This window comes from Lycium ferocissimum, chromosome 5, assembly GCF_029784015.1.
Source record: "Lycium ferocissimum isolate CSIRO_LF1 chromosome 5, AGI_CSIRO_Lferr_CH_V1, whole genome shotgun sequence".
In the NCBI taxonomy this organism is placed as follows: domain Eukaryota; kingdom Viridiplantae; phylum Streptophyta; class Magnoliopsida; order Solanales; family Solanaceae; genus Lycium; species Lycium ferocissimum.
In genome coordinates, this window is record NC_081346.1 from 3,523,085 (window position 1) to 3,545,685 (window position 22,601).

At 35.4% G+C, this 22,601-nt stretch overlaps 1 protein-coding gene across 1 annotated transcript; it reads left to right on the top strand.

The window, feature by feature from the left end:
* The first annotated feature begins 9,588 nt into the window (after positions 1-9,588).
* LOC132055486 (caffeoylshikimate esterase) lies at positions 9,589-12,159 on the top strand. Its single transcript, XM_059447338.1, is given in 3 exon segments — positions 9,589-9,778; positions 9,780-10,154; positions 11,563-12,159. Coding segments are annotated over 3 exon segments (984 nt in total). The 5' UTR covers positions 9,589-9,622; the 3' UTR covers positions 12,016-12,159.
* Positions 12,160-22,601: the final 10,442 nt, after the last annotated feature.

A 22,601-nucleotide genomic window follows, 5' to 3' on the forward strand; every position in this document is an offset into this window, starting at 1 on the left:
AAACTTCATACCTCATGTAGTCATGTTTGAAGTTTTGATTCAAAGGCGCTTAAATATTAAATAATTTCTAAATTTCGACTAAGTTTTAAATAGAGATTCTAAAAGCGACTATTTGTGTACTTCGCCAGCAAGCAAATAGTGGTAAGGCCTAAGTAGGGACTGGATTTTCGCAACAGTTTTAGATGGCATGGTTTCTGTTTAAGGGCTGCATGTTTTCTTATAACAAATATATGGTAAATCTTTGGGCCTGGTTTGTTCAAGAGGCAAACTTCTTTTGGGCCTTAACGTTGTAGTGCCAGAGCAATAGCCAGCCACGCTTGGCCACAATTTTATGAGCCGAAATTGGATGAAATTTCATAAACTCGAAAATAGAATTTTGATTCCATTCTTTGCTTCAAAGAAACATGTACTTTTCTATTTTAAAACCAAAGACGTGAAAATAGGGGATCTTAATAGCTTAGTTGGTTGGCTACATGAACTTTCACCTTATTGCTGAGTGTTCTTCCCTCATTTCCACTTCTCGTATCCCCTGTGTAATTCAAAAAAAGACATGAAAATAGTTTTTTTTTTTAAAGTACAGTTTGAAGGGAAATTTTATAATAGTCGTAACTTATAGATTACAAATTGAATTGTGGGATTTAGGCTGCTAAAATTAAAATTCTTCCTTGGATTCTGCATGAATGCGGGATGCTTCGTGCATCGAACTATCTTTTTTTTACACTTGAATATGTTTAAATAGAATTTGGGGTCACTTTCCTTATATATGTGTCACACCTACTTTCTTATGTATAAAAGCATCTTAATGTTCTCACTGCATCATTTAGAAAGGAAGCTGTTGACTTGTTGGATCTGCATTTACATTACCATCTCTAATGAATACTTTGTACGTACGACGCATACTATTTTATTTTGTGCGTTATTGTATGGTAATTTGAATGTTAATATCGTTCAAACTTCTCTTTTAAATTCCCAAATCATATAATATTGATTTATTCTCCTCACCTACCAACGTTTTCCATTATATAATTTTGTAATAGAAATGTGTTCCGGATTCCATTGCACGTTTGATAGAGTTCATTACTCATGGAAGCTTCCGTTTATCCCTTTTTTTTTTCTTTTTTTTTTGTAATTTATATTATATACATATATAATTCTGCACAGAAATGAGTAAACATAATCCGGTATAATTTGCATATGTAGTAATTTCATTGCACAAAAAAATCCCTCTTATCTAAACAACCCAAAACCAAAAAAAGTAAAATGAGAGAGAAACCAAGTTTTAGAAAACTCCACCATGTATAAACTCAAGGTACATTTAGGACAAGAGACTAAAATTGAGGTTAAAAAATATGTCACTCTGACTCACCTTATTGTCAAGGGCCAACGTCTTAGTTTCCTCTTTTTAGTATGTTTGAGTAGGGCTGTTCAAAATCAAACCATTACCGATAACCCAACTGCAAAATTAGCTTATTGGTTTATTGGTATTGGGTTATCGAGTTAACGGTTGGTGAACGGATTAAAATTTTATAGTTAACGGCTTATCGGTGTGGGGGACGGATTACTCAATTTTCTTATCGGGTAAACCGTTAACCCGTTATTAATTATCATATCTACATTTTTACCCCTAGATATACAAAATATGTATTGTAATTTGTGACTGGAAGTTGTGATTCTCGTAACTTATTCTAAGAATGTGATGCTCTACTGAGAATATGAGGTCTTGCAGAACTAGAAGTCGTGATTTTGTTAGTTGTTCCAGTGTCTAAGTAGTCCACCTCTCAGCCTGATTTGGATTAAATTGTTTCCATGTCTTAGCCATCTGTTTCATTTGTCCTAATTAATTAATTGTTGTGTTCCATTAATATTGTTTGGATAAATATGCTAATTGGTTAGTTGATAATTGCTACACCGTGGAATTTGAATCTGTTCCATAAGGAATTTGAAGAACTCAAAATCACTGTGGAAGTTCGATTACATGTGATTTTAATTCACTTTCTCTTAGATTTAGCCGATATGCCGCCGGATAATCGTCCGATAATTGCTAACCCGATACCGAACCAACCGATATCTTATCGGGTGGCTACCGGATTAGTACAATTAAAAGCCGATAACCGATAAGCTAAACCATTACGCGTAATTACCTGCCCGATAAGCAGCCCTATGTTTGAGTCAAGAGGCGTAGTCGTGACTTTTAGATTATGACAGTGAAGCACAATTCATTTTTATTTTTGAGTTTTGAATAAATTACTTAACATATTAATAATTTTTTAATATAAATATATGATTTGAGTTAAAATTATTGAATTATGTGGAACTCTTAATTTACATTGTGACTCCACGCCTTTTGAGCCATCTGAAAACAACTCTTTCCGTTCATCTTTACTTGTCGACTTTGCACTTTCTTTAAAAATTAATAAATAAAGTACGTATTTTATCATAATACATTTTAATTGGCATATAGTATCAATGAACTAAGAAAATGATTTGAGGAGTGAGTAGTTAATGTTAAGGTAAAACAAGAAAAATATTGCTCTTGATTTGCGAATAAGTAAAAACGAAAATTTATTTTTAGTATAATAGACAAATAAAAATAATAATAATGGAGGATGCATTTAACTTTTGCATTTATATATTTTACTTCTTTATGATATAATCCGATGAGACTTCACTTAATATAATGAAAAGTCCTTTTTAGCTCAATATTAAATTAAATTAAATATCTCACTAAAATAAGTTGAAACAGGATTAGTTGTTTCACCTACTCCCTTCACCAACCCCAAGGCACGACCCACAAGCCATAACTCACCAACCCCAAGGCACGACCCAAACGTGAAGATATGGGCAGAAGTCTATATGGAATAATACTCCTTTACCATTTTGTCTTCATTTCCCTTTGCAAACATAACCATGGCAAAACCCTAACCACAATCAAACACCGTCTTCTTCATTCCTGTAGCCATAGTCAAAATCGATTTCAAATTTCCTCAATTATCTGCCAAATACCGCAACATTAAGTTGGAGGGGGAGGAACAAACACCCAACTTGCCCAAAACATTTTGATTGAACGGGACCGGTGAGTGATTTAGTGAATAGATCGCCGAGTTGTGATGAAGATCTAACATAGGATAGTGAAATTCCGCAAGATATTTCGATGAACGAAATGGCGGGCAAAAATTTCGACGTGCTTAGATTCGTTGTCGCGATACCTCGAGTGTAAAGCTTCCGTGCAGAAATGGGGACCGTGAGATCATCGAACAATTCAAGAACGATCCATAGATCCGTTTTTGCTTCGGCGGAACTAAGTGATATAGAAGTCTCGTTTTTTAGATTTCCGTAAAATAGGAGAAGATCCAAGGGAAATGTAGTAACCACCGATGCATTTTTGAATTTGGACGACGTTCCCCAATCGAGTTAAAGCCATTAATTTATAGTCGACATAAAAGTCCAAGTCACCGGGTCCTTCAACAAATACCACAACACCTGAGTCAAATGAGGCTCTCGAGGGTCCCGCATGTATTCTTATTTGTGAAGAGAGATATAAAAGGTAATTGAGCTTACCTAATAAATGTCGATAAAAGGTTGGATCTTTGATAGCAACTAATTTTAGTAAGCATCGGAGAAAGATGAAGTGAGTCAAAATCTTGGAGCAAAGCCAGAGTGAATTTTCTGTGAGAGAGGATCAACCCTTGAGGTTCTCGAACAACTTCCATACCAAGGAAAAAATGTAGGTAACCAAGATCCTTAATCTTGAACTCTTCATCCAGAAAAATTTTAAGAATGTAAGTATTCATTATTGCTCGTCAATAGTATGTCGTCCATGCCACAATAGAGATAGAATTATCTGCCTTTTGACAAATAAAGAATAATCATTGAGTGAATGTTTAAAACCTTTAAAATTTAATGTCGATGTGAGCTTAACATTGAGATGCTTGTTTAAGTCCATAAAGGGACCAAAGAACAAGACACGGTTTGGTGATGGAGGAGAGGTTGTGTGGTCATGTAAACCTCCTCATCAAGCTCACCATGCAAAAAAATGCATTATTTACATCTAATTGGAAGAGTCCCCGGCCTCTTTCTTAAAGAGATCAAAATAATAGTTGACTTTGGTGAAAATGTCTCATTGTAATCCACACCTCTTTTGTATATCTCCTCACAACCATAGCTTTAAGTCTCTCAATGCTCCCATCAGAATCTTTGCTTTACTTTATAAACCCACTTAGATGGTAGAGCCTTTTACAATCAAGTAGGGCAAGACAACAATTTCCCTAAAGTCTGCCAATTTCCTTATCCATAGCTTCTCGCCATCCAGGATGATGTCTTCTTCCGAACATAATTAACGTGTTCTTGTATACTAGAAACGGAGAATTGAGCATTATCTAATTTTTAGAAGATAAAGCGTTAGGGACAGGACTAAGAAAACAATTTACTAACATCCGTTGAAGGCATTACAAATGTAATCATCTAAGTAAGTTGGCCTCTTGGGCGAGCTCGAGATGCGAGAATGGTTTGGATGATAGGTTCTATAGGAGGATCAGGAATAATGGGAGATAGAGTAGTGGAAGGTTACTTATGGGGAAAAGAGGAAGGACTAGAATTGTCATATAGGTGAAATGGAGGAAGGATCATCATTTTCAGAACAACCAGAATTAGAGTTTATATCTGTGTTAGGGAAATTTACAATGAAGAGAATCGATAAAAGGATCGAGAAGTCGAAGGAAAATTTGGATAAACATTATTTAGTGTAGGAGAAAAATCGTTAGGTTGGGAACTGGCGAATAAAAGGAAAAGTACTCCTCATGAAAAACAACATCTCTTGAAACTTGAATTCTTTTGGTTTTAAGATTCAAAACTTTATATCCTTTCTTCCCATAGGGATAACCCACAAATACACAAGGTAAAGCTTTGGGATCAAACTTAGCTCTATGAGTAGGTGAGGTAGAAATAAAACATAAGCACCCAAAACACTTGAGGTTAGAGTAAGAAGGTTTAGTGTGAAATAAAAGTTCAAAAGGTGTTTTATAGTTGAGTATTCTAGAAGGATATACGTTTATAAGATAGGTTGTTGTGGTCAGCATTCTTCCCAAAGAGGGCAATAGCAAAATGGTGATATAGTAAGGCTCTGACGTTTCTAACAAATGCTTGTGCTTCCTTTCCACAACTCCATTTTGTTTGGAGTCAAAAGTAGTTTGATGAATTATTCCTATCGATTGTAATTTTCCACTACCTAATTAACTTTAGATGAATTGTGTTTCTACCATTGAAAGAAAAGATTGGATAACGGAAAAGGCATTGGACTTTGTACCGATTAAATGGGTATTGGTCAAGCTAAAATCATCAACAATTGTCACAAAATACTTAAAACCATCGGGTGATTGTTTTATATGGTCCTATGTATACATGTATTAACTCAAATTTAGCTTTAGTGGAAATTGTACTTGTAGGAAAAGGTAATTTGCTTTGTCTAGCCATAGGACAAATAACACAAGGAGAGGGAAATAAGAAACACAATCTGAAATAATTTTCTTCATATTACTCAAAGCATGTGGCCAAGTCTATAATGCCACAACTTTTCTTTTACATTGGAATCAAAGAAACTAAAATAGGAAGTAAATACATGAGCTGAATTAAAATACATGAGCTGAATTAAAAGATAGGCTATCAGGGTTGTTTTGTGGTAGACTCTTTGTAACTTCGCTGGGCCGACTCTGTGAATATATAGACCTCCTTGTTGCCTACTAAGAACCAAAGAGGGCTCTTCATTGAATGGCCCCGTAACATAAAACAAGTGTTAGGAGTGAAAAGCAAATATGATTGAAGGCTCGGTAAGATTGAACCTAAAGAGGGTATAAGAGAGAACATTGTAAGATTAGATTGGATAAGAGAAACAGATCCTGAATGAGTAACTTTTACTTGTTGTGAATTGATTTTCATAATGAGTTTAGGAAGGGGCTTAATAGATAAAAGAAACTTTCATCAAAAGTCATATGCTGTCCACTATCTAGTATCCAGTCACCGTTAATATGTAAAAGACAAGCAAAGTATTGAAAAACTTAACCATACCAACACAACTTAAATTTGCGTAAATATTTGATGCACCATTCTGGTTCATTTTGCTCGTGTTGTAGAAAATTGAAACAATTAGAATTAGATTTCGAACTTATGTCATCTTCATTGGCTACCCTCCGAAGCAAGAACATTATTAGATCCGTGCTACTCCTTGATATTTCTTTGGTTTGTTGAACTTAAAATCCTCGAAAAAAATTTCGTAGCACTTGTCAATAGTATGTCCCGTTTTCTTGCAATAGTTACAAAATAGAGAGTTTTTCTTAGCATCATAATTGTTCCTTTGTCCCTATTAAACCTTCTCATTGTTGAAGTGTTACTCATTAAAGCTTCTGAGTCTCTTGGATATATGGGATTAGCATGAATTTCTTTTTGTTTTTCATCTTGAACAATAAGGGAATATGCTTGACCAATACTGGGTAAGGGAGAAGACATGAGAATATTACTTCTAACCCCTATGAACTGAAGTAGCCTTTCATCTTCATGAGCTTTTACACTTTTCTTTTTCGCACCACAGATACAGTCACAAGTGCAACTGGAAAAGGTGTTTAAAGCATCTAATTCATCCCAAAGACTTTTCATTTTAGTTAAGTTCACAGTGTTTCCTTGAATAACGGCACTAAGTTCTTTTTGTAATTGAAACGGTTGCACCAGATGCCCGACCAAATCTATCTTCCGCATCCTTCCAAAGGATACAAGACACTTTCTCGCTATCTCCTTAGTGAATTAAAAAGCCATGATAAAACCATGTCATTACATCCGATCCGAACTGGATCGAAGTCAGGAGATCCATGAAATCTTTGTTCTTGGTCGAAAGAGCGATGAACCGCTCTTCTCCGACCATATCCTCTTCCATCAAACACCGTGGAAACAAGACTCATCCCCGGATAATCCGAGAGATGTATATAGAAAGGATACTAGAATCAACTACATTTTTTTGTAGTTCCAGGTGGTAAGATCACCAACCATTTACTTCATTGCTTTCATTTGTATTTACACGTAAAGTAGACATAATAAATATGTAAAGCTAGCAAACAAGAGATGTAAAAAAGAAAACAAGAAAAGAAACGAAACGTTTACACTCGCTCGATATCATGAAGAAATAAATGAAGAACAATGTAAATAAAATTTTCTTGCTTTTGATTGATGATCGTAATTTGTACATGGTCCTATATTTATACAAGTATGAAGGCATTTCCTTTACAACAGAAATGACACTTGGCTATTTTCTATTTGCTAAACCCCTAACAAACTAGGAATGATTACAAGGAATATAATGATGATATTGTATATGTACAGCTGTGGTATATTCTAACTTTGGGCCTTTATTCTTCCATTTCCATCTGATCTGCTTTGTTCAATTCGTGTAGCCCAAGTCAGGCCCAAACGTGAAGATATGTGCAGAAGTCCATATGGAATAATACTCCTTTACCATTTTGTCTTCATTTCCCTTTGCAAACATAACCATGGCAAAACCCTAACCACAATCAAACACCGTCTTCTTCATTCTTGTAGCCATAGTCAAAATCGATTTCAAATTTCCTCAATGATCCGCCAAATACCGCAACATCTCACTGCATCATTTCATTTTTGACTTGTTGGATATGCATTTACATTACCATCTCTAATGAATACTTTGTAATTTTACAATTAATTTGAATGTTAATATCGTTCAAACTTCTCTTTCAAATTCCCAAATCATATAATATTGATTTATTCTTACCTACCAACGTTTTCCATTATATAATTTTGTAATAGAAATGTGTTCTGGATTCCGCACGTTTGATGAGTTAAAATTATCATGGAAGCTTCCGTTTATCCCTTTTTTTTTTTTTTTTTGTAATTTATATTATATACATATATATCTCGGGAACATTATCCCGTATAATTTGCATATGTAGTAATTTCATTGCACAAAAAAATCCCTCTTATCTAAACAACCCAAAACCAAAAAAAGTAAAATGAGAGAGAAACCAAGTTTAGAAAACTCCACCATGTATAAACTCAAGGTACATTTAGGACAAGAGATTTTAATTGAGGTTAAAAAATATGTCCTCCGACTCACCTTATTGTCAAGGGCCAACGTCTTAGCTTTCTCTTTTTAGTATGTTTGAGTAGGTCGTTAAAAACCGTTCATTCAAAATTAGCTTATTGGTTTATCGGCATTGGGTTATCGAGTTAACGGTTGGTGAACGGATTAAAATTTTATAGTTAATTATTTCAATTTTCTTATAAACCGTTAAATTAATTATCATATCTTACAAAATATGTATTGTAATGGAAATAACTTATTCCAAGAATGTGATGCTCTACGAGAATATGATTAGAAGTTGTGATTTTGTTAGTTGTTTAGTTGTCTAAGTAGTCCACCTCTCACCGATTTGGATTAAATTGTGTCTGTGTCTTAGCCATATGTTTCATTTGTCCTAATTAGTTATTTGTTGTGTTCCCTTAATATTGCTTGGATAAATATGCTAATTGGTTAGTTGATAATTGCTACACCGTGGAATTTGAAGTTCCATAAGGAATTTGAAGAACTCAAAATCGTGGAAGTTCGATTACATGTGATTTTAATTCACTTTCTCTTAGATTTTCGACGTCGGATAACGTCAAGATAATTGCTAACCCGATACCGAACCAACCGATATCTTATTGTACGGATTAGTACAATTAAAAAGCCGATAACCGATAAGCTAAACCATTACGCGTAATTATCCGCTCGATAAAGCCACTATGTTTGAGTAATCGTGATTTTTAATGACAAAGTTGAAGCACAATTCATTTTTATTTTTGAGTTTTGAATAAATTATTTAACATATTAATAATTTTTTAATATAAATATACGATTTGAGTTAAAATTATTGAATTATGTGGAACTCTTAATTTACATTGTGACTCCACGCCTTTTGACCCATCTCGAAAACAACTCTTTCCGTTCATCTTTATTTTTGTCGACTTTTACTTTTTTAAAAAATTAATAAATAAAGTACGTATTTTATCATAATACATTTTAATTGACGTATAGTATCAATGAACTAAGAAAATGATTTGAGAGTAGTAGTTAATCTTAAGGTAAAACAAAAAAACATTGCTCTTGATATGCGAGTAAAAACGAAAATTTATTTTTAGATAATAAATAAATAAAGTTAAAAAATAATGGAGGATGCATTTAACTTTTGCATTTATATTTTACTTCTTTATGATATAATCCGTTGAGACTTCACTTAATATAATGAAAAGTCCTTTTTAGCTCAGTATTAAATTAAATTAAATATCTCACTAAAATAAGTTGAAACAGGATATAGTTGTTTCACCTACTCCCTTCACCAACCCCAAGGCACGACCCACAAGCCATAACTCAATATCCTATTGAAATTGACCGAAAAAGAAAAAAGAAAAAAAAGCGGTTGGTGAAACCACTTCGGATATTATAAAAGTACATTTTAGATGAAAACACTAGTACATATATAAGTACCATTTTACTAAAAACCCCCCAATCACTACATAATTTTCATACCAACTCCCAAATCCCGCTCACCAACTCCACACCCACCGGAAAATGACGTCAGAAACGCCGTCACCCGCCGCCAACTACTGGGGCGACATGCCGGAAGAAGAATACTACGCTTCTCAAGGAGTACGCAACTCCAAATCATACTTCTCTACACCTCACGGCAAACTCTTCACTCAAACATTTCTCCCACTTAGATCCAAACACACCCCTTAAAGCAACAGTCTACATGACCCATGGATACGGGTCGGATACCGGTTGGTTATTCCAGAAAATATGTATCAGTTACGCCACGTGGGGTTATGCTGTGTTTGCTGCTGATCTGTTAGGACATGGACGGTCAGATGGGATTAGATGTTATCTTGGTGAATTGGAGAAGACTGCTGAGGCTTCCTTGTGCTTTTTTAAGAGTGTGAGGGATAGTGATGAGTATAAGCATTTGCCTGCGTTTCTGTTTGGGGAATCTATGGGTGGGTTAGCTACCTTGCTTATGTATTTCCAGTCGGAAAAGGATACTTGGACCGGGTTGATCTTTTCCGCCCCGCTTTTTGTCATTCCTGAACCTATGAAGCCTTCTAAGGTACGGTTTAATTACTCTGTTTATTTAGTTGTTTCTCAGTATTCTGGATTGATTTGCTTAAATTGACTTATAATTTTGCCTGTTGCTATATAATCAGTGATAGTAAAAGGCTCATTTTTATTGGTTGATACTTTGATGATATATTCTACATAGAAATCCTTCTTGGATTGACCATAATCTTCAATTTTATTGTTAGATTTTAATGAAATTTGCGAGTGGACCCTGAGTTGTTGCTCCCTTCAGGTCAATTTTATTTAAATAGAACATGTTCTCGATTTCTATTTAATAGGATCCTGAGAGATAGGATTTTGTTTCAACCGAGCTAAAATAATATGTTGATGTCTCTAGTACACCTAAGTCATCTATCATGCTTCAATTTCTTCTTTACAAATAAGAAATTGAAGATTTAGTTACGATTAGAAATCAACTTTCTTTTTTTCAAATTTTATGATAGAGGTACACATTCGCTAGTTAGAACGTAAAACTAAGAATCCTTGTGTCATTGGTTCTAATCCACTTGAAAGCAGATAAAGGGTCTAAAGGACCCTATTCTGCATTCAAGTGAAATTAAGTAAAAAATTGTAAGCGCTATTATTCATAAGAAATACTTACTGATTTAAGAGATAATAATCTGTGAAATTCCAGTGAGGTCTCAATTGATAGCTAAGCTTTGTTCTGTAGTGGCTATTAGTATGTGCGTTTAGAAAAAAAGAATTTCGACACACATACTAAATATATATATATATATATCCTTAATGCTAAACTAATTCTTTATGTTTTTAGTTGACCTCCTGATGAGTCCATGTTGATTCTTAAGAGAGCATATAGGTAATGACTAATTAAAAATGTAAAATTTACTGTAAATAGTTTCTAAATAAGGAAGGTATCAATCTCTGTGCAACAGACAAGAGAGAGAGAGAGAGAGACATAAGAACTCCTAATTCATATTTTTGACATCCCTCCTTCTCCATTCCCAAATTTTGGGTCATAAATTTTTTTGTTGTTGGAAGGTCTATGCAATATACATCAGTATTTCGGCTTGCCATTAGGAGGATCCCATAAATGTTTCAGATTATACTTGATCCGCTTTAGAGTTCTTATGTCTCTCTCTTTCAATGCTGCTTACCTACCACCCTAATGTAAAGAGGACTGCTACATACCCCATCTGATCCAAAGTTTTACCTCCTTTTCTATTCGTCAATTTGATCAAATTGTCAGTCTGTTATTATACAACATATTAATTCACATTTTGAGAATAGAATTTGGATTGCAGAAAGTTCTTATTTTAAAGGATATATTTGAAAATCATGACTAACATTACTTTATTTAACTCTTCGGAAAAGAAGGGGACTATAATTTCTGGTGAAGGGAATGTCAATAACGAGAGCTTTACTTTTTTTACATGTAGGTACATTTATTCATGTATGGATTGCTATTTGGATTTGCCGATACATGGGCGGCAATGCCGGACAACAAAATGGTGGGCAAGGCTATCAGGGACCCTGAGAAACTGAAAATAATCGCAAGCAATCCCAGGAGATATACCGGGAAGCCAAGGGTTGGAACTATGAGGGAGATTGCCAGGCAATGTGAATACGTCCAGAACAATTTCCACAAGGTCACTGCGCCATTTTTGACAGTGCATGGTACCTCGGATGGTGTTACATGCCCTACTGGCTCGAAATTGTTGTACGAGAAGGCAAGCAGTGAGGACAAGACCCTCAAGATTTATGATGGAATGTATCATTCATTGATCCAAGGGGAACCTGATGATGCTGCCAATCTTGTTTTAGCTGATATGAGGGCTTGGATTGATGAGAGGGTTGAGAAGTATGGTCCAAAATGCAATGGCTCTGCATAGTACTCTTCGACTTTGAACTCAGCTTAACCGATGTATTCTTTGGTGCTTGACCCCAAATTTGGTGGCTCAGTGGACTACGTTTAACAACTATGCCTTTAAAGCCAAGATATAATCAGAAAAAAGAAACCCTAGTATTTTTAATTATTATTCGTCCCAGATACTCTCTCTATTTTGCTCATTGAATATGATAGTGTTTCGATGTCTTCTAATGTAGTAGTTGGTTGAAAATGTGATCTATGACTGGAAGAGGGTTGGCGATTGACAGAAACATGGTAAAACATGATTTTGGGTATTGTTGCGGGTGTGGGGTGGAGGGGGTAGTGTAGGTAAAACAAAGATGTTTTTCCAGGTATGAAGTCCCTATCCTCGTCTTCCAAAAGACTCTTGGAAATATGTGGTTTTCAGTTACCTAGTTCTAAGATTGTAGAGTTCAACTGAAGGCATATTTTGACATCTCGATAATACATGGCAACTACTATACTCCTCTTTCATTTCTGGTGAAATGGGGAACCTAATAATCAATAGGTAGGTAGAAGCAACAGGGGACCGATCTTATAACCTAGGTCTCTTAGTTCATTCTGAACTTTTATTGAATAAGTTCGTTGAAGGTCTGTTGAGATTGCAAATTTTGGATGACAATGAGGCATATTAAGTTGCACTCAAAACTTCTTCGCCTTAAGCAGCAGAAACTTTAATGGAAGTTGTTAATGCTTGACCCGAATTTTCATTTTGCGAACCATAACCGGAATTTTATATCAGTTTGAGATCCGATTAATGAATTGAAGTTGGATCCTTGTATGCTTTGGAAATAAATCCCACTTAAAGTAAGCTGTTTGTGCTTTGCAAACGTTCCTCGGCTTGCAAACCTCCGACAGCCATCGCTCGTTTCCTTTGATTTCTTCCACTGTTTTGAAGAGAGTGTGTTTAAGAAATCACAAATCTCAATTACAGGCACAAGTTGAGGTGCCAACAGCAGCTTGGCCACTTTTAATTTAGCTGGAAAAAGAAGGTTTTGAACAAATATGAATTAGCCTTACAGTATCACACTATACTTGTAAAGAAATCAAGAGTGCAAAACCGAAGCTGAGCGAAGTTGTTTGTCTATTTAGCTGCCTAAAACAATGTATGCTCTCGGTTCCTTCAGCACACTGCTCCAACTTTGAAAAATGAGAACTAAGGTTGCAATTAACTTAATCATGAAAAATTTACTATAATGAACAGAACAGAAAAGCTATAGAACTTGACAAAGTAATATGTGAACCCGTGTCGACATCTATAGTACAGCATAGAATGGAATTAAGAGGTGAATAACACAGTGACTCATGCAGCCTTATGCATGAGCTACTGATCCAAGTCCAAAGAAGAAATCCAATTAATTTTGGGCAATTTGCAAGATAGTCCTTCGCGGGTTTGGTATTTAATTTTTGTAAAAATTCGCGACAAAAAAATTTCAAAAGAAGGATAACTCCAACTTTTCTTAGTTGGGATTACTACATAGCATAACAAAACTTAAAAGAAAAATCGTAAAGTTAAATACAACTTATAACAATATATATATATATAAAATAAAATACCCTATCAATCACATTATTCACTTCCAATCAAAGAGTTTGGATTCGCAAGGCAAAACTCTACAACCAGACCGAACCCTCCGCCTGCAAATTTTTTTTTTTTTTTTTACTTTGATCTGAATGTTCGAGTCAACCAAATAACTTATTGAGAAAGAAGGCAAAGGAGAAGAAGTGAGGACAAAATTAAAGAACACTAATTTGAGGGACAAAAATTAAAGACCAACCCAAAAGAAGGATAATCCGCGCAAAAAAAAAAAAAAAAGATTAATTTTGGGCCGTAAGAAAATCAACTTTTCTTAGTTTATTCATACAAGACCAGCCCAGGAATACTAGAGCAGCCCAACAAACACAATAAAATCTAACTTCAAATTTAATTTCTTACAAATTTTAGGTCAGCATAATCACGTTATAATCTGTATATTAGTCCGTTGTATCCGTTATACACTAGTTGTACTCGTATTTATCGGGATGTCTGTAAACGGTTACAGTTAGGTGGGTAAAAGAAATTCTTAGGGCCTCCGAACTAAAATATGAAGATCCCATAAATTTGTAGATAGCACCAATAACCATCCAGGAAATCCTCTCCTTGCAAGAAGAGGAAAATGTGGAGTATACCTTAAAGGCTTGTGGAGTGCAAGGCGAGGAGGCAAGGGTGGTTGCCTCGTTGCAGAGGACCAAACCAAAACAAAAAAACATTGGAGTAACTTGCACTACTTCTGGCAATCTGGATAGGTGTTCACCAAAAAGGTCCCATTTTCAAGAGAAATCATGTGCTTCACGCAATTCTTCACAACCACCCCAAACCTTTAGCAACTTTTTTAAGTGGGCGTTTGGACATAAGAATTGTGAAATTGAAAAAAGTACTTTCTCCATTCATTTTTTCTCGTCTTGTATATTAAAAACAGATATTCATTTTTACTTGTCCAGTTTGAAAAATCAAGAAATAATGTACCATTTCATACTTATTTTACCCTTATTATTATTATTGAGTTGAAAACTTCAAGGAATTATTAGTGGTAGCACAACTTTTTAAGTATGTTTGATTGATTTTAATCATTAGATGACATAGTAATTAAGAGTAATATAGTAAAATTGTCATTCTATTTATGGCTCTTTAAGGGTGTGCTAAGTCAATACATGACAATTAAAAATGGACGGATCAGGGAATATTTGTTTTCAAGTTGAAATAGGTATGTGAAAATTGGAGTTGTGTTTCCACATGAATACAAATTGAAGTTGTTTTTCGATTTATGTGAGTAATCTGGAGTAAAAATTGTGAAAATAACTTTTTGAAATTTTTCGAGTTCCGGAGAATTATTATAATTCTATATCCAAACAGTTTTCTAGAATAAAATTCCGTAGAAAAAGTGAATACTGTTCATGGCCAAACGGGGACTAAAAGTAATCATAAAATCTTATATCTAAGCCTTGTGCTTGAAGAGTTGAACATTCCTTTCATGCCATGCTCATTATATAGCAAGTGGTCATCACAGACAAATTCAAAATTTTGAATTAAGAGGTTTGATGTATCATTGCACTAATTTCATATAAATGTAGTTCCAAACTTATCATTTCTTATTATGTACATATAGTTCAAATTAATTGCAAATGATCTGCAGCCCGAATCTTTCTTCAGTATCTGTCCCTTATCCTTTTTCTTACTTTTCGATGTTCTGATTTAAAGTGCCTTTTATAGGTAGGAAATAATATACTACATCTGATCCATTTAAGTCTTTAACTTTTTTGATAATAGCCGAAAGGAGTATTCTCTTTAATGCATTGTTCAAACTGGTCCTAAATAATGGCATCTTTTTTTTTTCTTCAAAACCCAGGTGATTCTTCAACCAGTTGAATGGTTTTCTTTATCATTTCACCTTTGAGTGAAACGATCAGTTGCGCTCCTTCGACTAACTTAGGGTCAAGAGCTTTCCTCTTCCTCCTAAGCGAGCAAGAATCAGTTGATGGGATATAAAGATTTCAAGAGGATGAATTTACCTAGATTTTTTATTTTTTTAAAAAGACGTAAAAGTGCATTTAGTAGGGTTTAATCCTACAATCTTAAGGGATTAAATTTGACACTTAATATTAGATATTTTTTAAGAATTATATACATAATATGTCGAGTTTAGTCGGATGATCATGCGTTCACGTGATTTATTTTTAATGGTAGATTCGCCCTTGGATATAAGCCGCTGGTCTACTCCTTCACTCGACCCGGGACCACTCATGTTTCATCTTTCTTTAGCAAATAGCAATAGCTGACTTAACGCTAATAATGATTTCTACAGTGCAATTGACATGTTACAAATCACAATTGACATTACGTACGAAAATTTATAAAGATTAATTAAATCGTGACTGGTTCAATCGACCATTACAATTCGAAAGTAATAATATAAGCTTTGAATAAATTCAGTTCATCAACTGTATATAAGTCGTAGTGTTATATCAATAACGTACCAAATCCCCTCCAGGGTCAGACACTCCATTTCTTATACGCAAAAGGAACCGCAAACAAAAATGGAGAGTACTTTTTACATTTATAAGGTGACGTGTACAAATCAACCGTAAAAAATGAATGGGTCATGTGATTGGGCTTTATTTTTTAAAGTCTCGAGGAAGTGACGGTGATTGATATTTTTGCCCCAATTGCAACACCGAATGAAGCACTGGCCGTTAATTGCTAGTGATAACCACAAATTTGGAGAAAAAGAGAATATGTCACGAGAGAATATATGTGATGTACTTTTGGAGCACGTGGTCCAGCTTGTTTGGCAACAACACTACCGTCCGTCCATCTTAAATGTCTGATGGTTGTTTCCTAAAAGAAAAGTACTATCTTTGTCTCAATTGTTTTTTAGTATAATTTAATTTGGTATTAGTAGGCGTTTGAACATGCGATTTCATGAGATTTGTAGATGAACAAGTTTAGACGTGCGATTTAAATCTCGATTTAAATCTCATGAGATGAAATCTTAAATCAATCCAAAGCGTGATTTGGGATTTGAAATCATAATTTCAAAAAATATAAATGTAAAATTTGACCCATACATTTATATTTTTGTAAAAAAAGACACATAAGTTGGTAGATATATTTACGAATCATGTTTACGAACCGGGAAATGCATGCTCGGCGTGAAGAGATCGTTCGTACCCTGTGGGATAATTATATTAAAGAGTAGTTACATTACTATTCATGTTAAATTTTTCTTTTTATTGAACTAAAGTTTGATCAATTGATATTATATTTTTTAAAAAGACCTTCTAGTAGCGTATTAATTTTATTATGAACTATGATTTACTCATTTGGTAAGATTGTATAAGAATTGAAATTTTTTTGATGGTTTTCACAACTTGTGGGGTTTTTTATGTTTATAAAAAAAATTACCGAAACAAAGTAAATCAAGCATATCCAAACATGATTTCATCTCATGAGATGAAATCATATCCAAACGGGGCATTAATGTCTAGAATTAATTAGAAAATAGTGATCATAAACAAAGTGCAACTACTGCAGAAGAAAAATCTTCTCTTTGCTTTACTTTTTTGAATTCATTGTCAAAGGTTTGATTTTGTAGTATTCATTACCGTTTATGTTTTTTTTATTTATTTATACTTGTGGGAATACCTGAGTATGTTGTTGTTGTAAAATTGTAAGCCAGCTTAAACCAAAGATGATACTTACTGCTAACTCCTTTATATTTAAATTTATTTGATACTACAAGACCGTACAAATAAGTGAATTGTTACAACCCGTATCTTAGAACTAAGGTTAGACTCATATTATTAGAGTTTAAGTGGAAAAATTGAAGGTTTGAACGTTTTGCGAAAATGGTTGATAGGCCTACTTCGGGCAGTGATAACTCCTTGATTAGTTAGGAATTTGGGAAAGTACCCTCAATGAAAGTTGTAGTACGTAAAAATAGCTTTTAATGATATAAGGACCAGGCCAATCGAGAGATCGGAACAGGAGATATGATCGTCTCAATATGGCTAATAGTAAGGCGTTTAAAAGTCTATAGAATCGGCTAAGTTTTGATACGTCTGCCTTCCAATCGAATTTCATGAAAATCTGTTGGGAATTTGAGGAAACTTAAAACATACAAGTTGTAGCCCTTTGAAATATCTTTCCAACGGTATATTATGCGCCTTGAACTGAGCTATGTACAAGAAGTTATTCCTATTTTACCATAACCGTCGTATGTGTCGCGTGTGTGGGCGCGTGCGATGGCTCCGCATCGCAGGCCGATCGCACAATCTGAATATTGACCTGCAGGATATCGCGTGATGCCCGTGCATCGCGGACCCAACGCGCAAAAGGTAGGGTTTCGGGTCAAATGTCGGGATTTCGCGTTTAAAGTTATATTTAAGCTTGGGGTTTATTTCCCTAACATCCCTAGTCACGAAAAATCACCCTAAAGTCAGAGGGAACAAGTTCCAAGCCTCAAGAACCCTCCAAGGTAAGTTTTATCATGATTCTAGGTTGAATTCAAGTCCCTAATCGCTTTTTAACTTGAGTAAACCCTTCTAATCCATAGAGTTGTGATTGGAACATTATTGTTGGATGTGTAAACCTAGAACCCAAATTCAAGAGGATTGAACGTCAAAAGGTAATGCTTCTACACTCTAATCATTCATAATAGTGAATTGATGAGTTTGGGAGAATAGTAGATGGGTTTAGTAAAGAGAATTACACGAACTATAGTAGGGTTTTGGATTGTGGACTTGAGATTGTTATAATCATATGGGTGATGGAGAATGATGTTAATTACACCTAATTGAGATTGTAGAATCAGCTAGAAGTAATAGAATGGGGATTGGGTGAAGAAAACACCATTAATGAAGGTGGTGGAGCTTAAGTACCCACCAAGTGTTTGATAAAATGCTTAGATGACCAAAGCATGAATATTATTGCTAATATAGAATCCCTTTGACTTGTATTGATATAGATCAAAGTTGAAAGGGTTGACGAACATTGTAATACGCTCAAAGACTGGAATTAAGGTATGTGAGGCTAACTATCTACGTTAGGGAATGTTCATGATTCTCACGCCTCATCCTTCATCTTGTCGGTAATTTGACTCGGAATACGGTTTAGCCTAGTTTTATGATATGTTGTAGAAGGCATTATCTTCTAGGGTTGCGATTCTGAGAATTCGTTCATGGTTGTCGGTTTGAATATCATGAACTCGGCACGTAATCTTTATAGACTTATGTATTGTTACCACATGAGTCTCATTCCAGAAAGTCGATATGCTCGAAACGATCAGTGTTTTCAATTCGATCCCGATATACATTTCGGTTCGGATTGTTCATTATTGTTATGGTCTCGATCCTTGTTAATTAACCATAATTAAACATATGTGATTTTGCCCGAGGGCACAACACGATCTTGTGTATACGTATACATGGTCGAGGGCCGTTGGTGACGCACGCACTACTAGGCCGAGGCCATAGCGTGCATTTATTATTGGTATCGAGGCCCACATATACAAACACGGATAATACGGATGATTCAGATACAGAGGGGAGTATTCATATCTCTACTTCATTGCTATTACGATTACGATTATCGGTTTCAATTTTAGTTTTCGTATTTTATTGTCAAATAAGATTGCTTTACATACCGGTACAATTCAAATGTCGATGCCCTTTTTTATTGCTTGGGGGGCTGCGTCGCGATGCTGCAACAATATACTGTGTTGATGACTGGTATTTAGAATCGCACGTATCGGCCTCGCGAGCTCCCAAATTCCTTGGGCATTGTCGGCTATCCGGTTATTTCGGTTTGACACCTCTATTATTCGGTATTCTTCTTAGACACGGTTCTATTTTAAGTTGTTTGCGACGAGTTAAAGACAAGGCTATTTTTCCGACTTTGTTTTAGGACATAAGTTGCTTATGAATTTCATTGGATGGAAATGTTAAGAAAAATTTGGGGTTAAAAGTGGAATTATAAAAATTTACATTTCATGAAATATGGGACCAAAAGTGAATTATGGAAAGATGAGCAATTCATGAAAACTTGGGGCCAAAAGTGAAAATTTGGAAATTTATTTTTTTTCATGAAAAATTGGCCATGTGGCCTTGCATGTGACATGTGGGCCATAGGCCACATGTATTATTAATACATGGTAATATAAGATGACAACTTAGTCATCTTTGCCAATTAATCTCCTAGAAATTTCAAGAAATGTGGAGAGAAATGAAGAGAAAAATAGAAGGAGAAAAACGACCAAGAAGGGGTGGCCGAACCACAACCCCATAGGAATGATCAAAAATTTTTCTTTTCCTTCTAGCTTTCATATCAATTGGAAGGCCCTCGTTAACGTGGAAGAGTTGTTGGAACAAGAAAACCGCTCGTTGTTGCCATAGAGAAGACTAGCCGTGTGAAGAACTAGGTGGAAACAAGGTGAGGTTTAATCTTCTTTATATGTTTTATAGATGTTTATGCATGTTGTGATATGTAGAAACAAGTGAAACTCATGAAAATATGGAGTATTGTGTTGTGGCCGTGTGTAGTGTGTTGTGGCCGTGTGAGTATGGTGTTGTATAGGAATGGTGAAGTCATTGTATTTAGCATGTTTGTATGTCGTTGAAGTGTGTGGAAATGGATAAAAATCATGGAACTTGTGTGTGGAGGTGTTAGCCGAAAATGGATGGTTTTGTATGTTAAGGAATGAACAAATTTCATTTAGTACTTTTAGTTGTCGTCGTCATGAATTCTAGGACGTAAAATGGAGTCTTAATGATTCAAGTAAAGGTTATGAATGTGTGGGCTGATTTGAAGGTTAATATGATCTTAAAATAGTTGCTTGAAATTATGGAAATAATGTTGTAAATGCATGGGTTATTGGTGTCATTGATGAATTTGGAAGAAAAGAATGCATTGTGTTGTTCTTGCCAAGTTTAGATAGTTTCGGGTGGAGTAGTACATTGTTGGAGTTATTTTGAATATTGTATGGATTGCTTGGAATGTTCTTGAATCATGTTTGAAGGGTTTTGGATTGTTATTTGAGTATGCGATCGTTGATATTAGTTCGGATATATGTAACCGAATTGAATATATGTGAATGTCGCCGGATTGTGTAGAAAGGAATTATTAATGTTTGGATGCATTTTGAATCACTTATAGATATTGTTAGTATGGTTGTTGGCTTGGTTGTTGTTGATTGGCCGAGTTAAAAATCTCGGGGATGTTGTATGTATAGGGGAGATCTTGCCCAAATTTTTGTAGCCAAGAATTGGTTAAGATCGAATCCTTAAAACCTTATGATTAATATTTGGTAAATATGACCAAATGTAGATTTTGGACGAAACGGGACTTGAAGTTGGACGAGCGTAAAGGACGAATAAGGTATGTAAAGCTCTCCCATTTCTTCTCTTGGCATGTCTTAGATGTACTAGGCTCGAGTTTGAACTTTGGGGGCAACTCTACTCTTCGGAATCTACGTCTAGAAACGCCCCTTTTTCATTCAAAAGAATTGAATGGTTTATGGTGTGAATAGTTGGAAAGATTGCTTTAATCTCTAAAACTTGTGCAAATGAGACCCGTTTACCTTAAAATACTCATAGATGACGTTATGAAGTTTGATATGCGTAATTTACCTACGCCACCTCATTTGACCGAGGTGGGTCCACGTTGTCCGAGTTTTTCCTACTATTCCGTTTGAACTATTTTTGAAATAAATAAAAACTAAGGAAAGTTTTAGCTACCTTTCTAATTTCTACAGAATAACTGTTATATGTATTTATTTGAGTCTGATGATCTACTTTGGAATTTGCAAATGCTCCAGAAAGATTATTCTGACATGAAATATTTCGACATCCGAAAGACTTATGCTTTGATTATTAAAGGTCCGCCGTGAGATCTGTTATCTGTGTTACGCCTTCGAGTCTCTGTAAAGTGTTGTATGTTATGTATTGCATATGGTTTTCTCACTACTCTGCTCGTGCAAGCTTAATACGTCTTTCACCGAGTCCCGGGCCGGGTACGAAATCGTGCACACTTCTCTGCATTGTTCACCGAGTCCCTCACTAGAGGGCCGGGTACGCTATACATGTATATATATATATATATGATGATGTGATGATGGAGATGGCGGTCAGGATGGCATACCGAGTCCCTTGCTAGCGGGGCCGGGTACGTTATTCACCGAGTCCCTCACTGAAGGGCCGGGTACGGTATGTATATATGTACATCTGCATGCATACATGACTATGATATGATTTTACTCACCGAGCCCCTCATTAGAGGGCCGGGTACGGTATATGTGTACGATAATATGATGATACGATTATGACATGATTTTTATTTACCGTTATATGTATATGTATGACAAATGTTTTTCAAAAGGCAAGTCTTATGATTTTTCCGTACTCTTTACTTCAGTATGATCCCGCTTACTATGTTTCATGCTTTACATACTCAGTACATATTCCGTACTGACCCCCTTTCTTCGGGGGCTGCGTTTCATGCCGCGCAGGTACACCCAGACGAGTTGAAGATATTAGCAGAAGATGTCTAGCGGGATTGGCGAGCTCCATTTTCTCCGGAGTCCCGGGTCTGAGCTTTATGATATGGATTCGTGTTCCGTGTTAGAGACTTTGCAGACAGTGTTGTGGGTATTAGATGTCGGTTATGTAGAAGGCTATGTAAGCCGGTATATTATTATGTGTCGTGTTATAAGTTTCATATGTTGCAAGATTTTATTTGATTTGAAGAAAAGAAAAAAAAAAAGCATATTATTCTTCGATGAAATTTTGTTATGTATAGTTGTATCACGATTTGAGGGCCAGTGTGAGTATGACTACTATTATGTGAGTCCGCGGGTTCGCTCGGCCCTAAGTAAGGGTCGGGTGCCCATCACGCCCTAACGGAAATTAGGGTGTGACAAATTGGTATCAGAGCGGTTCGTCTTGGGGGTTGTCTGCAAAGTCGTGTCCGGTAGAGTCCTGTTTATGGTGTGAAGCGCGCCACATTTATAAACAGGAGGCTACGGGGCATTTAGGATG